We start from the raw sequence: 21,507 nt of genomic DNA on the forward strand, positions 1-21,507 counted from the left end.
CTGCATTTCATCTAATGGTATTCTCCAGCTTATCCTCTAACCATACTATTTTTTTAAGTCTACAATCAGTGGTGTGCTATACACAGCTTGAACATCTTAAAAGATATGCATCATGGTAGAAAGAGTTTTGAATTGGGAAAAGGAAAAGACAGAATCCAAATCCCAGTTCTTGAGCTCTTATTACATTTTCTTTCTTCAAGCCTGCTTGCTTATCAAATGGAAATAACAATATATATTTTGCAATTCATATGATTAAATGAATTAATAATATACAAAGCATCCACCATAGTTCCTGCCAGAGTAGATGCTCAATAAATTGTAACTATTATTTTAATTCATGTTTAGTAAATGTTTAAAGGAATGAACAATAAATTGAGGAAAATAGAAGAATGGCAAAATGAAAAATAGGCTCATGTACTCTAATATTCTGAGACAAGCAATATGCCATCTTTCACTGAACTAAATACCAACGAAAATTAATTACATATCACGTGCCATAAAATAAAACAATTTAAAATTTGGATTTAATATGCAATCTCTATAATAGTAAGCTTCTTCAGGTCACTAGTGTTCAATTATATCAGCTATGGCATCTACCCAGAAAATTTCAAAACTTCAAAACAAAGTATATCTGGACCATTTTGAATTTAAGAGTGTCTCTAATAGTATGCTAATAAGACTGTGAGCTGAAAGGAACACAAATAATCTACATAAGCTAGGTACGGTGGTGCACACCTGTAATTCCAACAACTTGGGAGGCTGAGACAGGAGGATTGTTAAATTCAAAGCCAGCCTGTGCAGTTTAGCAAGATCCTGTTTCAAAAAAAAAAAAAAGGGGGGGGGGGGGGTGGGGCTGGAGATGTGGAGATGTAACTCAAAGATTTAGTTCAAACCCAAGTACTGCAAAAAAAAAAAAAAAAAACTATACAGCCTCTTTACACGACACCTGATAGAGACTAATTTTGTAAAACTAAATCCTTTGGAGTAGCCCCTAGTAAATGCTAAAGATATTTATAGATTAGTGCTAGATACATTACTAGTCTAAGAAAATATCAACATTTACAATTTACAATACATTCAGAATAATTAAGATTCCTAAAATCAGTATCTTATAAATCACAAATTCCTAGGCAATTAAGTATGGTACTTAAATTATTAAATACATTTTTAAATGTATTTAAAAAGTTGAAATACACTATGATAAATTTTAAAACAAAATACCAGTAGCAGGACACAGTCTTTTCATTCGTATGTTTGTTTTTTTTTTAAAAAAGACAATTTTAGACGAGGTCAATTTTCAGGGATTATTCTCAATACTACCATCACTTAATATAATGTCAATCAAACTTAGTGGCATGTCCTAACAGGAAGCTGGCATCCTGTTAGTCTACTGTCTTGGAACTGAAATCACCTAACTAAGGTAGTTAATGCTTTAGAAAACCTGGTATAAAAAATTATGAAAATGTCAGGACAATGGAAAGTGTTGGTTATTTCTTTCAGACTTCAATTACAAAAAACAAACCAGATGGCAAGTTTGAAACCACAGAAGGAAAAGAAATATCAGAAGTGCTCTTTTCTACTACAGTAGTCCTCCTGATCCACAGGGGATATGTTTCAATATCCTCAGTGGATGCCTGAAACCATAGAAAATACAATTTTTACACCATGTTCTTTCCTATACAAGTTAAATTTATAAATTAGTCACAGTAAGAGATTATCAGTAGTCACTAATAATAATAAAACACTTTTGGCGATAAGCTATATTAAAATCGCCAGTGTCACTACTCTTGTACTTTGGGGCCATTATTAAGTAAAATAAGTGGTACTTGAACAAAGGCCCTGTGATCCTTCAACAGCAGATCTGATGACTGAGATGGCTTCTAAGGGACTAGCACAGGTACCATGCACACATTGGACAAGGGAATAATGTGTTTCCTACACAGGATGTAAAGGTATGGTGTGATATTTTATCATGCTACTCAAAACCTTACTCAATTTAAAAAATCTTACGTTTCATATACACCTTATATATTCAGGTTATAGTTATTTATTCATGTATTGAAATACTGAAAATTGAACCCAGGGCATTTAATCACTGAGCTACATCTCCAACCCTTTTTATTTTGAGGCAAGGTCTTTCTTGAGTTGTCAAGGCTGGCCTTGAAATTGGAAGCTTCCTGCTTCAGCTTCTGAAAGAACTGGGATTACATGGTAGTGATTTTATACAATACTTTTATCACACCCACATTTTAACTGTGACCTGTCACATGAGGTCAGATACAGAATTTTCCACTATGGCATTATGTTGGCACTCAAAAGAGTCAGATTTTTCAGCATTTCAGATTTTATACTTTTGAATTAAATATGTTCAACCTATATGACACAATCATCTAGGTAAAAACTTACTAAGCTAAATTGTGTCTTTTAGGGATCCCAAATTAAACAATCATCTGAAAGTTTGGACTGATATGACACAAAGAAGAAAAGTTCAATTTTCAATTTTATTAGAAAAATAATTTTGAATCCTCACATATATGTACCACTGAATCACAATTACTTCTTTATAAAGTCAATTTCTATAATAGACACAAAAGATGTTGATGATATGAACATATATCAATTACAAGGTCATAATTCTCTTCATTATCTGTTTATAAGGCATTTAACCATTTAAAATTATGACAATTGTCCTGAAAAACTTCCTGAATTTTCCTGAGAAAATCTCCAACATTTCATACTATCAATGAAGAGTTAATTTTAGAATATAAGATTTATGGAACAATGACCAAATTCTGAGAAATAAAAAAGTGGAGATTCAATTTTTATAAAACTAGCAGTATATTTCAGGCTTCAATTCCATGAGATCTTAAAATGTATTGAAAATTCAATTGAGTACCTTGTGTCAACTATTTTTTTTTTTTACTATAACCAAAGTTTACCTAAGAATGTGGTGAATTCTTATGAGTAGTATGAGTAGGTTAGCAAAAAAAAAAGAGTAATAGAATAAAACTTGGCAAAGATACTTTAAGGGTGATCACGTGCAAAGTCTTCCCATCAATCTTGTCACCTTTATCGTAACCATGAAGACAAGACCAATAGAATAAAAAAATCATCTATAGGGGCTGGGGATCTGGCTCAAGCGGTAGCGCGCTCGCCTGGCATGCGTGCGGCCCGGGTTCGATCCTCAGCACCACATACAAGACAAAGATGTTATGTCCACCAAAAACTAAAAAATAAATATTAAAAAAAAATTCTCTCTCTCTCTCTCTCTAAAAAAAATCATCTACAAGTATAACCATCTTCCATCTATATACTTATAAATTTATTGCACAGCTGTTTGTACTTCTGTGAGTTGTCATGAATCTTTTCCATGTGATGTCATCTTAAAAAATAAAAGTGGCAGAAAAGTGGCTACTGACAGAATTAGTTCCAGGTCAGACAAATATTTAAAAATAATGAAATAGCAAACCAAGCAGTATTCAATAGTGCTTGATTATAGAGTATTAAAAATAAAAACAAAAAACTACTAGATCTTATTTTGTAAAATAAACTTTTGAAATAAAAGACTAAAGATTAATATAGGTTATAAATATGCCAGAAAACTTACTGTCTAGTTTGCGAGATGACAACTCACAAACTAAAGGCACAAAGAGATATTTATTTAAAAGAATTTTATCCTTAGTGTAAATGAAAAAAAAAAAGAAAATGAAAATGAAAATGAAAAAATATAAGGGCTTAGTGGAAGTTGTTTTAAATATAAGAATCAATTGTGGTTTGACATGTTTGTAACCCAGCCAGTCAAAACAACTATTATAAGTCATAGATGAGTTACAACTATCAATCTTAAACTCACTATGATTTAGTAGATACTGTAACAGTCAAAAGGAAGTGTAGGGGGACAGGAAGATGAAAGGAAAGAAGATCTGAATAGAATTGTATAAAAAGAGGTTGGGACAAGAATATCAAGAAGTCACAGTCAGAAGTGAGAGAGATGTGAAAAAGCAGCAGAGATTCTCCTGCTGGCTAAATACCATGACTATTGCCTGTGTTATGATCCATGTGGCAACAACTTGAGGGACAGCTTGTAGGAGCTGAAAGCTGTCTTCTGAAAGCCAAAAGAGAATTCAGTTTTTGAATTCTGCTAATAATTAGTGAGCCTGTAAGAGGACCTTGGGCCTAAGGCTAGATCATAACCTTGACACACATAAACTATGATAATAAATTTGCATTTTTTTAAAAAGCTGACTTTGGGGTAATTCATTATATAGCAACAGAAACTATTTCATGCTTTAAAACCAAGAAAATACTTTTTTTCCATGTTACTGCTTATAGTTTTCCTCTATACTAAACATTTGCTTTTCAAACAATGTGGATTTTTCTATATAATCTAGCAAAACAGCTTCCAGTTTCATGAAACCTGAATACTCCAAATCTGTAAAACAAAAACAACAAACAAACAAACAATCCACATTACCTGAAAGTTTATTTGGTTGGATTTAAAATATAACTCAAAAAGAAAAACTACATTTAAAAGGATATTTCCCTATTATTTTGGAATCATATTTTTAAAACTTACTCTTTGGAAAATATTTATTATATTCCACTTTTAGGAAAAATGATACACATTTAACATACTTACTTTCTTGAGTATTTATGTTACTCACTGAACTATATCATAATTAGAATTCATTACATTGTGAAAGCATATTCTCTCAGTCTCAACATTTTATACAACATGTAACATGCAGAAAAAGAAGACAGACTAATCTCCCAATCAAAATAAAATACATAAGAATATGTAATAATAGTTTTCCAAAATAACAATTTGTCTACACGGTTAAATCTGCTATCTAATAAGAGTAAAGTTGAGAGAAGTTGTTGGTACAATTATTTATCATACAATTAGAGGGCCAAATAAGGTGCTATGTATTTTTTTCACAATGTAACAAAATTTTCTTCTGTGCTTTTGTCAACCAGGAAATGCACTAAATAAATTTCTAAACACTCAGAATAGATGTTCATATCATATCATCAGCTGCTTTATTAAATATTTTTGTATAATTCTAAATAAAGTATTATCTTTAAAAAGAAATCTATTTTTAAAAAAGGAATCTACTTTAAGTTAGCCTACCTTCCACATTCAAAGTCCCCATTTTAGATTCCAGGAAATCAAATAATGTGCTTGGTGCTGATGGCCTTGCATTTCCTAGGTCTTCTTCATCTTCAGATCTTATTCGACCCCTTCCTTTTCCTCTACCTTAAGATTTAAAAGTAAGACATACATACATATATATATTCGTGTGTATGTGTGTGTGTATGTATGTGTATTTATATATATTCTATATGGAAAAATGGAAGGAGAAAAAAGCATTAAAATACAATCAGCAATCATTTCAAGCAGGATGTTACATATATTTCTTTTCATTATTTTTCCGTATATTCTTTTAATAATAAGAAAACTTTTAAATGATTATATTATATAGTACATTCAACCAATTTTGTACCATTGTCCCAGATACAAAACATCTATAAAAATTACTCTCAACAATACAACACTTATGGCAACTTTTAAATAATTATTATGTTAACAGAATTGAGAACTTTTAACTTAATGGGTTAATCCCCTAAATGAGTTATCCAGAAATTTAAATTTGCTTATATATATATTATCTTTAAAAGAAAAAATTATAATAGAATTCATCATTATATTCAAACATGCATATAATTTGATCAATCTAATTTCCCAGTACCTTCTCTTTCCTTCTTGCTCTGCTATACTAATCTCTCTTCTGTTATTAATATTTTAATTTTTGTATAGTTACCTATATTATATAATTATAAATATATGGGATTAACTTTGGTAAATTTGGACATGGACACAGTAAAATTTGGTAGATTTAATTCCCCATTAATTCCAGATTCCCTTCCTTCCTCTACGGTTTCCTATTTTCCTAAGATACCCCAACTTCCCCACTTTTAAAAATTATTTTTCTCTCTGGCATCCACATATAAAACATTCAACCCTTGGCTTTCTGAGAATGGCTTATTTTATTTAGCATAATGTTCTCTAGTTCCATCCATCTACCAGCAAATGACAATTTCATTCTTCTTTATACCTGAGTAAAATTCCTTGTTTTTAAAATAAAGGAATGAGACTTGAAAAATTACCTAATACCTTTGACCATGCAATAATTAAAAAACACCACCAAATAAAATTTATTTTCTTCTTACTTTTAAACAGTGTACAAACTGTTGCTATTTATATAAGTGGCACAGTTCTAGAAATAATTAATAGAACTAGTCACTCAATGTCATATTTTCTCTGCTGCTCATACTAACCCTATTAAATAAGGTACCATTAGACATACTTTATATAAGGACAGAGAGACTCAAAATAACCTGCAAACATATCTATGGTTCCAAGCTCACAATCCTTCCATTCACCATGCTACATAAAGTTACAGTCCTCACAGTGATAAAACTCAGCCTCTTTTGATAAAATATATTACTCTAAAAGCCAGCAATAATATCTGGCACATTGCCTGTTAAGTTATACCTCTTAGAGGTGGACCCGTAACAGGTTTCTGTTTATTGCCATTAAGAAGTACATTCAATGCTGCCTCTAAGTTGTTGCCATTATCCATCAGAGCTTGCCTCGATGCTTCCTTACTGAAGCCCATTTCTGTTATGTGCTTCAGTGCCTTTTCATCAACCTATAAGGAGTAAGAGAAAGCTGTGCTGACAGTCAGTAAATAAAGTGAGGAATATATTTTTAATTATTTACTGTTGTTTAACTCAAAATTACATCTCATATTTATGGAAAATAATACACTAATGTAACATTCACTTGCTATTTATTCATACTAAAAGTCAAGAAGAATCTGTATAAAATGTATTATGCCTTGAGTACTCTAACTTAGCAAGTTCCATTGCAAATGCAAAACTAAGAAAAAAAATTTTTATATTAAAATAAGATGTTTGAAGATAATATAATGAAGAGAAAACTACTCAGTGAATATTTTTATGGTAAAAAAATGAAAAATTTTTGATAGTTCTCCATCAAAAAAAAGAAATATAATTTATATAGCACCTTTCTAAAAACTCAAAGACAGATCAAGGGTATTTTTTTAAAAATATTAATTTTGTGGTTGATTCTTTAGTCTTACCAGTTCTCTGTAGACACCCTCATGTTTCCCCTCTGATTTGGCTGACTTTTCTTTTTGTAAAACTTCCCTGTTTCGGTTACCAACAGCACTCATATTGAGATTACTTCTGGCACTACCACCACCTCCTCCAAATGTCTTGGTCTTTAGGATAAGAGAAACATAAAAGAGGTGTAAGTAAACAGCATTTAAAAATAGCCTTAAAACCCAAGTCACTACTAAAAAAATCTGGTGAAATTAAGTAATTAAAAGTTTCTTAATTATGTTTTTTACATGGAAAAGTGAAACAGCTTGTTCTTTTCAAACAGCAAAAGTCACAGACAAGTATTAGCCATCTTTTCCTCTCACAAGTCAGGTTGCCTTTCAGTCTCTCCAAGGAAATAAACTTAACTATACAACAATATAAAAGAAAATAAAATAAGCATTATAAAGATTAGATGTCAAATGATTCTAGGATAAAATTCATGACTCATAAAACTGGAACTGGTTTCTAAATCCACCTACAAGGCCAGGTTATACTTAGCAAGATTCTAAACCTATGTCCATGGTCTAGGAATATGATTCTATAGTGGCAGAAAGTAAACAAAAATAAATGTAAACACTGTATTAAAACTACTAATTTATTATCTACATTATCCTATGTTATTTCTTACCAACTACATTTTAAAAACTTTTAGATCTATATTCATTATTTTGTCTCAATTACTTGAAAAACTTATAATTAAATTTGAAACTTTACTTTAATCCAATTTTTTTCTTTTCAAAACTTATGAAGAAATAACCATGAAGAACTTTGTTTTGGAAAGATACAGAAGGTAGGCGGGACTGTGAACACCGGCAGATAGGGCCCAGCGGCCTGCTGAGGGGCGGAACCGGCCCCTCTCCCAGTGCCTGCAAGCTAGGCTAACCTGCAACCCACGGGCGGGCGGGTCAGGCCCAGCAACCTGCCAAGTGACAGAGCAGCTACACGCGCCTGCAGGGAACGCAGACCGGACCCACTAGGACAGGACCGGCAGCCTGCTGAGGGGCAGGCCTGTGCCCTCCCCCAGTGTCTGCAAGGTAGGCGGGACTGTGAACACCGGCAGATCGGGCCCAGCGGCCTGCTGAGGGGCGGAGCCGGCCCCTCCCCCAATGCCTGCAAGCTAGGGGAACCTGCGACCCATCGGGAGGTTAGGCCCAGCAACCTACGGAGTGACACAGGTGCCCCTGGCGCCTGCTGGGTAGGCGGACCTTTAACCGACAAGCAGAGCAGACCTAGGGCCTGCCAGCGTGGTAGACGGATCACACTAATTGGAGGAGGATCACAGCCACTACCTGTCCTGCAAGGGTGATTTTTCAACTATACAAGAGCAATATAAATAAATAGAGGGAAAATATCAAAGACACAACAATTTCACCAAGCAGAAAGAAACGCCAGCAGTATGAAACGACAAGAAAGGACCACAGGCAATGCAGGTCAACTCAACTTTAGAAGAGGTAATAGGTGCAACAGATGGAATGTCAGATAGAGAGGTCAGGACATACATGCTTCAGATGATCTGGAGTCTCAAGGAAGACATGAGACAGCAAAATCAGACAATGAAAGATCACATTGACAAACAAATCCAGGAAGTAAAAGATCAATTTCACAGGGAGATAGAGGTAATAAAAAACAAACAAATAGAAATCCTAGAAATGCAGGAAACAATAAACCAACTTAAAAACTCAATTGAGAATACTACCAGCAGAGTGGATCACTTAGAAGATAGAACATCAGACAATGAGACAGAGTATTTCAACTTGAAAAGAACATAGATAGCTCAGCAAGTCTACTAAGAAACCATGAGCAGAACATCCAAGAACTATGGGATAATATCAAAAGACCAAACTTAAGAGTCATTGGGATACAGGAAGGCACAGAGCTCCAAACCAAAGGATTAAGCAATCTATTCAGTGAAATAATACAAGAAAACTTCCCAGACTTGAAGAATGAGACAGAATCCCAAATCCTAGAAGCCTACAGGACGCCGAATGTGCAAAATCATAAGAGATCCACACCTAGACACATTATAATGAAGATGTCCAACATACAGAATAAGGAGAGAATTTTAAAAGCTACAAGGGAAAGGAAGCAGATTACATTTAGGGGTAAGCTGATCTCTCAACACAGACTCTAAAAGCTAGAAGATCCTGGAATAACATATTTCAAACGCGAAAAGAAAATGGGTTCCAACCAAGAATCGGGTATCCGGCGAAATTAAGCTTCAGGATGGAAGACGAAATTAAAACATTCCACGACAAACAAAAGTTAAAAGAATTTGCAGCTAGAAAACCATCTCTTCAAAAAATCCTTGGCAAAACACTACAGGAAGAGGAAATGGAAAACAACAATGAAAACCAACAGTGGGAGGTAGGACAGTAAAGGGGGGAAAATAATCAAAGAGGAAAACAAATCAGGTTTAATAGCATTAATAAACAAATTATGGCTGGAAGAACAAACCGTATCTCAATAATAACCCTAAATGTTAATGGCTTAAACTCACCAATTAAGAGACACAGGCTAGTTGAATGGATCACAAAACAAGACCCAACAATATGCTGCCTGCAGGAGACGCATTTGATAGGAAAAGATATACACAGACTGAAGGTGAAAGGTTGGGAAAAATCATATCACTCATATGGACTGCGGAAACAAGCAGGAGTGTCCATACTCATATCAAATAAAATAGATTTCAAGCCAAAGTTAATCAAAAGGGATAAAGAGGGACACTACATACTGCTCAAGGGAACCATACACCAACAAGACATAACAATCATAAATATATATGCCCCAAACAACGGGGCTGCTATGTTCATCAAGCAAACTCTTCTCAAGTTCAAGAGTCTAATAGACCACCATACAATAATCATGGGAGACTTCAACACACCTCTCTCACCACTGGACAGATCTTCCAAACAAAAGTTGAATAAGGAAACTATAGAACTCAATAATACAATTAACAACCTAGACTTAATTGACATATATAGAATATACCACCCAACATCAAGCAGCTACACTTTTTTCTCAGCAGCACATGGATCCTTCTCAAAAATAGATCATATATTATGTCACAGGGCAACTCTTAGACAATATAAAGGAGTAGAGATAATACCATGCATCTTGTCTGATCATAATGGAATGAAACTGAAAATCAATGATAAAAGAAGGAAGGAAAAATCATGCATCACTTGGAGAATGAACAATAGGTTACTGAATGATCAATGGGTTTTAGAAGACATCAAGGAGGAAATTAAAAAATTCTTAGAGTTAAATGAAAACACAGACACAACATATCGGAATCTATGGGACACATTGGAAGCAGTTCTAAGAGGAAAATTCATTGCTTGGAGTGCATTCCTTAAAAAAAGAAAAAAACCAACAAATAAATGATCTTATACTTCATCTCAAAATCCTAGAAAAAGAAGAGCAAAACAACAGCAAAAGAAGTAGAAGGCAAGAAATAATTAAAATCAGAGCTGAAATTAATGAAATTGAAACAAAAGAAACAATTGAAAAAATTGACAAAACTAAAAGTTGGTTCTTTGAAAAAATAAATAAAATTGACAGACCCTTAGCCATGCTAACGAAGAGAAGAAGAGAGAGAACTCAAATTACCAGCATACGGGATGAAAGAGGCAATATCACAACAGACACTTCAGAAATGCAGAAGATAATCAGAAATTATTTTGAATCCTTATACTCCAATAAAATAGAAGATAGTGAAGGCATCGATAAATTTCTTAAGTCATATAATCTGCCCAGATTGAGTCAGGAGGAGATAGACAACCTAAACAGACCAATATCAATTGAGGAAATAGAAGAAACCATCAAAAGATTACCATCTAAGAAAAGCCCAGGACTGGACGGGTATACAGCAGAGTTTTACAAAACCTTTAAAGAGGAACTAATACCAATACTTTTCAAGCTATTTCAGGAAATAGAAAAAGAGGAAGAACTACCAAATTCATTCTACGAGGCTAACATCACCCTGATTCCGAAACCAGACAAAGACACTTCAAAGAAAGAAAACTGCAGACCAATATCTCTAATGAACTTAGATGCAAAAATCCTCAATAAAATTCTGGCGAATTGGATACAAAAACATATCAAAAAAATTGTGCACCATGATCAAGTAGGATTCATCCCTGGTATGCAAGGCTGGTTCAATATACGGAAATCAATAAATGTTATTCACCACATCAATAGACTTAAAAATACGAACCATATGATCATCTCGATAGACGCGGAAAAAGCATTCGACAAAGTACAGCATCCCTTTATGTTCAAAACTCTTGAAAAACTAGGGATAACAGGAAAATACATCAACATTGTAAAAGCAATTTATGCTAAGCCTCAGGCTAGCATCATTCTGAATGGAGAAAAATTGAAGGCATTCCCTCTAAGATCTGGAACAAGACAGGGATGCCCGCTTTCACCACTTCTGTTCAACATAGTTCTCGAAACACTGGCCAGAGCAATTAGACAGACGAAAGAAATTAAAGGCATAAAAATAGGAAAAGAAGAACTTAAATTATCACTATTTGCAGATGACATGATTCTATACCTAGCAGACCCAAAAGGGTCTACAAAGAAACTATTAGAGATAATAAATGAATTCAGCAAAGTGGCAGGTTATAAAATCAACATGCATAAATCAAAGGCATTCCTGTATATCAGCGACAAATCCTCTGAAATGGAAACGAGGACAACCATTCCGTTCACAATATCCTCAAAAAGAATAAAATACTTGGGAATCAACCTAACAAAAGAGGTGAAAGACTCATACAATGAAAACTACAGAACCCTAAAAAGAAAAATAGAAGAAGACCTTAGAAGATGGAAAAATATACCCTGTTCATGGATAAGCAGAACTAACATCATCAAAATGGCGATATTACCAAAAGTTCTCTATAGGTTTAATGCAATGCCAATCAAAATCCCAACGGCATTTCTTGTAGAAATAGAGAAAGCAATCATGAAATTCATATGGAAGAATAAAAGACCCAGAATAGCAAAAACAATACTAAGCAAGAAGTGTGAATCAGGTGGTATAGCGATTCCAGATTTCAAACTATACTACAGAGCAATAGTAACAAAAACAGCATGGTACTGGTACCAAAACAGGCGGGTGGACCAATGGTACAGAATAGAGGACACAGAAACCAACCCACAAAACTACAACTTTCTTATATTTGATAAAGGGGCTAAAAGCATGCAATGGAGGAAGGATAGCATCTTCAACAAATGGTGCTGGGAAAACTGGAAATCCATATGCAACAAAATGAATCTGAATCCCTTTCTCTCGCCAAGCACAAAAGTTAACTCAAAATGGATCAAGGAGCTTGATATCAAATCAGAGACACGGCATCTGATAGAAGAAAAAGTTGGCTACGACCTACATGCTGTGGGGTCGGGCTCCAAATTCCTCAATAGGACACCCATAGCACAAGAGTTAACATCCAGAATCAACAAATGGGACTTACTCAAACTAAAAAGTTTTTTCTCAGCAAAAGAAACAATAAGAGAGGTAAATAGGGAGCCTACATCATGGGAACAAATCTTTACTCCTCACACTTCAGATAGAGCCCTAATATACAGAGTATACAAAGAACTCAAAAAATTAAACAATAAGATAACAAATAACCCAATCAACAAATGGGCCAAGGACCTGAACAGACACTTCTCAGAGGAGGACATACAATCAATCAATAAGTACATAAAAAAATGCTCACCATCTCTAGCAGTCAGAGAAATGCAAATCAAAACCACCCTAAGATACCATCTCACTCCAGTAAGATTGGCAGCCATTATGAAGTCAAACAACAATAAGTGCTGGCGAGGTTGTGGGGAAAAGGGTACACTTGTACATTGTTGGTGGGACTGCAAATTGGTGCAGCCAATTTGGAAAGCGGTATGGAGATTTCTTGGAAAGCTGGGAATGGAACCACCATTTGACCCAGCTGTTCCCCTTCTTGGTCTATTCCCTAAAGACCTAAAAAGAGCATGCTACAGGGACACTGCTACATTGATGTTCATAGCAGCACAATTCACAATAGCAAGACTGTGGAACCAACCTAGATGCCCTTCAATAGATGAATGGATAAAAAAAATGTGGCATTTATACACAATGGAGTATTACTCTGCATTAAAAAATGACAAAATCACAGAATTTGGTGGGAAATGGATGGCATTAGAGCAGATTATGCTAAGCGAAGCTAGCCAAGCCCTAAAAAACAAATGCCAAATGTCTTCTTTGATATAAGGAGAGTAACTAAGAACAGACTAGGGAAGAAGAGCACGAGAAGAAGACCAACATTAAACAAGGATGAGAGGTGGGAGGGAAAGGGAGAGAGAAGGGAAATTGCATGGAAAAGGAAGGAGACCCTCAGGGTTTACAAAATTACATACAAGAGGAAGTGAGGGGAAAGGGAAAAACAGTACAAGGGGAGGAATGAATTACAGGAGTGGGGGTAGAGAGAGAAGAGAGGAGGGGAGGGAAGGGGAGGGGGGATAGTAGAGGATAGGAAAGGCAGCAGAATACAACAGACATGAGTATATCATTATGTAAAGCAATGAAGTGTAACTGATGTGATTCTGCAAGGTGTATACAGGGTAAAATGGGAGTTCATAACCTGCTTGAATCAAAATGTGAAATATGATATATCAAGAACTATGTAATGTTTTGAACAACCAACAATAGAAAAAAAAAAGAAAGATACAAATTCATGTATAGCATTCACACTGCTACTTATATAACAGCAAATTAAATATATGGTTACATAATATTTTAAAGCTCCAACAGCTTTAGCATAAATTGAATAACTTAAAACTTTTTATTAGATATTTCATTAGAGATAATGATCAATTTAATGATCATTTTAAACTTAAAATGAATATAATAATAAAATATTTCAGATATAAGTGTACACAACACTAGGAAATTACCTTGAATCATAAAAAAGTAGAACCAGAAAAACAAAAATATCATGTTAAATGAACATTAAAAGATTAATAAATATCTCCATTGAGTAGTTGCTACCCCACAATATTTAAGTTGAATTCAAATCAAAATTAAAATTATATATTCAAAGACCAAAAACATTAACTGATTTCTTCAATTTTGGGGTTGTGAAATTCCAACAAAACTGAAGGCAGGTATGGTAGCACACACCTATGATCCTAGCTACTTGGGAAACTGAGGCAAAAGAATTACTTAAACCCATGAGTTTTTTTAAGACCAGCCTGGGCAACATGGAGAGACAGCATTTCAAAAAAAAAAAAATTGAAATACCTTGATAGCCATTACTTGTTTGAATGCAAAGAATAATACGGGGTTATATTAATGGGATACAAAGGTTAGAGATAGGAGAGGATTTAATACAGTTAAGTACACAGGCTTTGGACTAGCTAGACAAGGCTTATGCTAATCTTTGCTCAGTCACCTATTATCTCCTGTCCTCAGGCAAATCACTTTCCACTGAGCCTCAGGTTTTCCATTCTTAAAAGAGCAATGAGAAAAACTACCTTGAGAGGATTAAATGACACCATCAATAGGAAGTGATTATCTCTGCAACTGGCACAGGGAAAACACTCAATAACAGATAGTAATTACTATTTTGGATCATATCTAGAACATAGTTACCTGAAAAGTCTGGAGGCTGACCTCTTCCAAATTAAATACACTTCTGGAATTTATGTTCTGTAACTCCAAGAGTGCTTTTTCTTTTGACAATGAAATAGCCCCAATTTCTAGACACATTTCCTGATTATTTTATTTCCATTTTATGAATTAAGGAATAGGATAAACAGCACTTTCAGAATCAGATTTTTTTGCTGCTTTAAAATGGCTCTTAATCAAAACACATAAAAGTATCTAGAACAGTCACAATTACCTACCATGTAACTGGTATTGCCTTTTATGAACCACATCATCTGTTCACAATATGTGAGTGATGTATATGTGGAATCATCATAACTGTGAAGTTCAAGGGGGCTCTCAAAGATACCTAGCAATCTTACTGTATTTCCCTAACCCATCTGTTCTCACATTTTAAACCACTGTCTTAAACGTTTTCCTCACTTCTCAATCCTCCAACACCTTTTCCCCTCATTGTTACTGTTGTCTTGCTCCATTTTATACTTAAAAATTGAAATAATCATTGAAGAACCCACACATGTTTTCATTACAACAAGAGGAACGTAGAAGGGATGAATAAATCTCCACCACTAGTCACAAGTCTTTTCACTTGTCCTTGACAGGTTCCTCACTCCCTTCTCCATGATACATTTTCTGCATTCTCTTGTTTCTATCCATTACTGATCACAGCATGGCTGGTTCAGCTTCTTCCATCCAAACTCTTAAGACTGAAATGCTACTGAGCTCTTACCCTCTTCTATTCTCTATAAACACTCATTCCTTTGGTGATCTCATTTGGCTTGATGACTTTAAATATCATTTGCATGCCTAAAGTAACTCTGAAATGCATGTATCTATTCCAAAGCTGTTTTCAACTATAGTCTTCTGTCTCACTGTCTATTAAACATTACTACATGCATGTCTAAAACGTACCACAATATTTACATGCTCTTCATCTAAACCGTCATTTTTTCCCCTTGGGTTACTTCAATATGTGACTTACTTAATTCTAATCCTCCTCTTCTACAACCTAGTCTGAACACAGCAGCCAGAATTAATCTTTTAAAATGTATGTCAGTAGAAGGTCTTATTGTGCTCAAACCCCTCAAAGAGCTCCCATTTCTCTCTGAATGAAGGCTAATGTTTTTACAATGGTTTGTAGCATGCCACATAAGCTGACCTCCTTTTTTTCTCTTGTCTTTTACTTCTCATCTCTTCACTGTTTCCACAATCTCCTTTGCTTTCCTTGAACACATGTCCCTGCTTTATAGTGTTTGCAATGGCCCCTCCAATATCTGGATTACTCTTCTTCAGCAACAACACAGCTAATTCTCCTACATCCTACAAATCTTCTACTATATTTAAAATTGCAGCATGTAATTTACATATTTGATATATTTATATTATTGATGATACAGATTTTATGTTTTGCATATATTAATCCTAGAACTGTTACTGGGTAACCTTGGGCAACTTGTTAATTGGTTAGTTTTAAGCCTCCACTAACTCTCTCATATGTAAATTAAGAAGTTCTGAAGTCTGTTTTAGTTCTTAAAAAATATGATCAATTACCAAGAATTTGTGGAGAAAATATGTTATCAATTAGGCCTAAAAATTGAAGCAATTATAACATGTGAACTGGGCTGGGGATGTGGCTCAAGCGGTAGCGCGCTCGCCTAGCATGCGTGTGGCCTGGGTTCGATCCTCAGCACCACATACAAACAAAGATGTTGTGTCCACAGAAAAATAAAAAATAAATATTAAAATTCTCTCTCTCTCTCTCAAAAAAAAAAGTAAATAAACAAACAAACAAAAAAAATATGTGAACTATGCTCCAATAAAGAGCCAGCTATAAAAAAAGTTGCTCATAATCATTAAGGAACATCTATTTAGTTTCTAGTATCTTCTTGTGAAACTCCATAATTTGAATATCTTCTGGAAAAAATAAATATATTTCATATAAATTAAGTGAAATATTAATTTAAGAAATGTTAATTTTTTTAATAAAAGGTACTTCAGAAAACAGTGCATAAAAAAGAATAGCAACAGCCATGTTTATTTAGAGCTTTGAACAACAAAATGTCAGGATCTCGTCCAAGTAGTAGCAACTGTTCTAAATGTCTTAGAAATTGTTAATTTTAACTCCCACAGTAACCATATGAAGTAGGTAATACTACTGTTCCTGATTTTCACAGATGATGAAAGTTGGGGTACAAAAAGCACCATTTAAGATTATGAGCAATATATACTTCCAAGATGTCTGATTCCAGAGCTTATGTTTTGGCTCCTACTCTAGACTGATGATTAGAAAGACACTGCAGGAAGAACAACTATATTTCAACAAGTCTTCTACTTAAAATGTGAAATTAAATAGATGAAAGCAATTGTTAGCTAAGCTTTTATTATGGTTCTGGAATAAAGGAAATTATTCTAACTCATTGGTAAGAAAAGTCTAAGCAACTAACTCAAGAACTTAAATTTCTTATCAAAGACTAATCAAATACCTATTCCAAATAAGCAATAAATTCAAAATAATTAAAATAGAACCTTTGGCTAACAATAGTGTAAAATGGAGTGTGAATATGTGTGTGTGTGTGTGTGTGTGTGTAAAAACACATATAACCCAAAGATAAAAATTACTACAAATTGAATAAAATTAAGAAAGAAAATAACAAAAATGTTGATGCTCATCCATTGACATATCCTCAGAAGTTACTATTCCTCAGAAGCTGCTATTATGTGGGAAAATGGTAACTAACCCAAACAATAACCCTCTGCAACATAAAAAGTGTTGGGTTCAGTTGTTACACTGTTAAGAAGAAAAACAAAAGGGAAAATAAAAAGATGATTTGCTTTTAATTCTTGCACCAAAGGAGTCTTATTAAGGAAGTTGGGGCCTAATCCCACATGATGGAGATTGGGGCCTACTTTTTCTTCTATTAGACACAGGGTCTCTGGTTTTATTCCTAAGTCCTTGATCCATTTTGAGTTTTGTGCATGGTGAGAGATAGGGGTTTAATTTCATTTTGTAAATGGGATGGACTCCAACTAAAAAGTTTCTTCTCAGCAAAAGAAACAATCTGTGAGGTGAATAAAGAGCTTACATCTTGGGAGCAAATCTTTACTCCTCACACATCAGATAGAGTACTAATCTCTAGGGTATATAAAGAACTCAAAAACAAATAAAACAAATAACCCAAAAAAACAAGTAACCCAATCAATAAATGGGCCAAGGACCTGAAGAGACACTTCTCAGAAGATGATATACAGTCAATCAGCAAATAGATGAAAACTTGTTCATCATCACTAGCAATTAGAGAAATGTAAATCAAAACCACTCTAAGATTTCATCTCACTCCAGTCAGAATGGCAGTTATTATGAAGACAAACAACAATAAGTGTTGGCAAGTATGTGTGGGAAAAGATACACTCATTGCTGGTGAGACTGCAAATTGGTGCAGCCAATCTGGAAAGCAGGATAGAGATTCCTTGGAAAATTGGGAATGGAACCACCATTTGACCCAGCTATCCCACTCCTCAGTCTATACCCAAAGGATTTAAAAACAGCATACTACAGGGACACAGCCACATTAATGTTTATAGCAGCACAATTTACAATAACTAAACTGTGGAACCAACCTAGATGCCCTTCAATAGATGAGTGGATAAAAAAAAAAATGTGGCATATACACACAATGGAATATTACTCAGCAATAAAAGAGAATAAAATCATGGCATTTGCAGGTAAATGGTTGGAGTTAGAGAAGATAATGCTAAGTGAAGTTAGCCAATCCCAGAAAACCAGATACCAAACGTTTTCTCTGATAAGGAGGTTGATTCATAGTGGGATAGGGAGAGGGAACATGAGAGGAACTCTAAATAGGACAGAGGGGTTGGAGGGGAAGGGAGGGGTCATGGGGTTACAAATGATGGTGGAATGTGCTGGACATTATTATCCAAAGTACATGTATGAAGACACAAATTGGCGTGAATATACTTTGTATACAACCAGAGATATGAAAAATTGTGGTCTATATGTGTAATAAGACTTGTAATGCATTCTTCTGTCATATATAAATTAAGAAAAAAAAGAAAGGTAATTTGCTAGGAAGAAGAATTTATTACAATTGCTAAGGAGATTTGGAAAAAGAACATAAGAATAGTATGTGTAAGCTTAAGACCCCATGAGGTGACAAAGCATTTTTTACTTATGAAATATGCAAGAATATTGTCATAGGTTTGCTGAATATCTTAGGTGAAAAGATAATAACAATCATGAGTGATCTAAATAGAAAATAATGATAAGAAATAAGAGAGATTTGTGACTATTTAATTTCTTACTTCTTTACTCTTTGCAACTTCTGCAATAGCGGCAGTCCTTTGCTTTTCAAATTCATCATTATCATTTGTAGGTTTAACAGGCATTGTAACTTGCAATGTCTTTCTTCTATCAAGCTCTCTGGTATCCACTTGGACATGAGATACACACTTCTGGTAAAATAGTAAAAAGAAATCCAGTAATTTCAAAAGAGATTAAAAGGTTTTCGTTAGAAAGCAATACCTCTTGAAAAGAAATGTTTGTATACATTTCAATAGCTGAGAATCTACAAAAATAAGATTCCACCCCACAAATCTACAAAAAAATTGAGAAAACAGTAGTAAATTGATTAAAGTAACTTTTCAGTAATTTAATCAGAAAATGAAATTAAAGATACATAAAAATGTGGTCCTCTGAATCAGGGGATGCATATATTGAAGCAAGGAATCTAAGTTTCACTTTTGGATAATCGCTTAAAACAATTTGAGATTTCACATGGTCTATAGTAATCAAAAGGAAAGTTAAATTTGATTCTGTAAGTAAGAGCTCAATTTCCATATTATGCCACAATATCCATATAAGAATTATGTTATAGTTATTTTAACAAGTTTCTGAACTTTAAAATCAAAAACAAAAAACCATACCCTCTGCCTCAATCAGGCTGCAAACATTCATTATTTGTAATTTATGAAAGAGACATATTATCACCAAATTCCTCACAGGTAAATTCTTACAAATATGTCATTTATCATCTTCAAATATAAGTTACTAGAAACTTTCTACTTTGTTTTCTTTCTGGGGATTTTTATTACACTGTGAGAATATCATAAACATGGACTATATATTAGGACTTCATGCTTCCTTTTATCTTGACTATCCATTGTTCCAAAACACAGAATAAGATCAACATATTTTTAAAATATTTTCAAAATAGTCACAATGCAAGAATAACTCTAAGTACACTATATGAAGAGGTTTTTGAAGAGGATGACAGTCAACTGATCTTACTCATCTGATAAACTAGATCATTTTTATAGCAAATTAAACACACACACACACACACACACACACACACACACACACACACTAAACCATGTTATAGAAATGTAGGTTTCTGTTTTCTAACTTTATGTCCTCAGCTCATATTTACTCTGAGCCAGCACTTGTAAAGAACAAATCCAAGGCAGATTTACCAAGAGTTAAATTTAGGTGATTTCATGAGAAGAGCTAGCTGTCACAGGGATTGCCCTTGGATTTGCCAGGGATAAAACAGGAAAGGCTGGAGGACACTGATGTGAATGCAATTTGATTCTAAGCACAATGAGGAAGATAAAAGATACTGGCTAGCAGAGGAGCTACCTCAAGGTAGTATTTTGTAGCAAAGGAGACTGAAAAATAGAAAGTAGACAGAAAAATTTTCAGTTGTGTAGAAGAATGAGGGCTGCTGTGGGTGAATGCCAACTGGCAATAAAATTAAATCTAACTGAAATGGGTATTTAGAGTGAGGCAGAAGAGCAGACTTCTGAAAAATTATGGCATATTTTAGTCTTTCTACTTTTGAATATCCCATTGAAAAATAACAACAACAAAAAAATGTTTCTCCTTATCCTAATTAGTTCTTAGCTGCTCTTCAGCTATGACTCTTAAATTGTTTCAATCTTTGGATTAACAGCAAATTACTAAATTCCTTAAATTTTCAAACTTTGTATTTGCACATAATTCCATAACCTCTGAATAAATAGTTCACACACAAAAAAAAAAACTCAGCACACATTACATATAAGTGAAAAACACTTTTTCCTGACTTAAATTCATTTGCCAACATGAAAGTCATTACCTGTCCAAAAGGCACAAAAGGTGGTGGTCCACCTTCAGTTCCAATATTGCTTCTATTGTGTTTTGATAAGCTCTGTGGGGGGAAAAAAAGTCATAAAACAGAATGCACATAAAAGATATTTAAAATGTACAAGGATCCACTGCGTTGAGTAGACTCTTATAAGAAAAAGGAAAAAAAAAAACCCTTCTCTAAATTATTTTAAACCATAGTGAATAAAATATTATATTTCTCACTTCAGTAACTAGGCAAAGGTTCTTTCTTTATTTCCCCTGACCAAAATACATATTCATATAAAATTTTCAGAAATATTTTATCAAAACGTTATCCTAGGGAGAAAACAAGCTCTCTTCAAGAAATAGCAAAGCCAAAGATAATAAACTGGCAACAAATATTAATTTCAAATTATCTTCAAAAAGAAGCTTTTAGACAAAATTTATTAGCAAACATACTGACAAAAGTGATTTTGAATTATTTAAAGAGTTCAGATCACTATAGTTTATAATATGAATGTTTTTTTCAATTAATGTGAGATTT

General features: G+C 33.9%; 1 protein-coding gene across 2 annotated transcripts in view; it reads right to left on the reverse strand.

Moving 5' to 3' along the window:
• The window catches only part of Tdrd3 (tudor domain containing 3), a 130,177-nt gene that overhangs the window by 47,751 nt on the left and 60,919 nt on the right, over positions 1-21,507 (reverse strand). For both annotated transcript variants that reach the window (XM_077795209.1, XM_077795210.1), the window contains exons 6-10: positions 20,974-21,045; positions 19,160-19,309; positions 7,167-7,307; positions 6,557-6,713; positions 5,132-5,257 (exon numbers count right to left, since the gene is read on the reverse strand). In XM_077795209.1, the coding sequence (XP_077651335.1) occupies positions 5,132-5,257; positions 6,557-6,713; positions 7,167-7,307; positions 19,160-19,309; positions 20,974-21,045 (646 nt within the window). The remainder of the gene's footprint in view (positions 1-5,131; positions 5,258-6,556; positions 6,714-7,166; positions 7,308-19,159; positions 19,310-20,973; positions 21,046-21,507) is intronic.

The sequence above is a fragment of the Urocitellus parryii genome, chromosome 2, assembly GCF_045843805.1.
Source record: "Urocitellus parryii isolate mUroPar1 chromosome 2, mUroPar1.hap1, whole genome shotgun sequence".
Taxonomy (NCBI): Eukaryota; Metazoa; Chordata; class Mammalia; order Rodentia; family Sciuridae; genus Urocitellus; species Urocitellus parryii.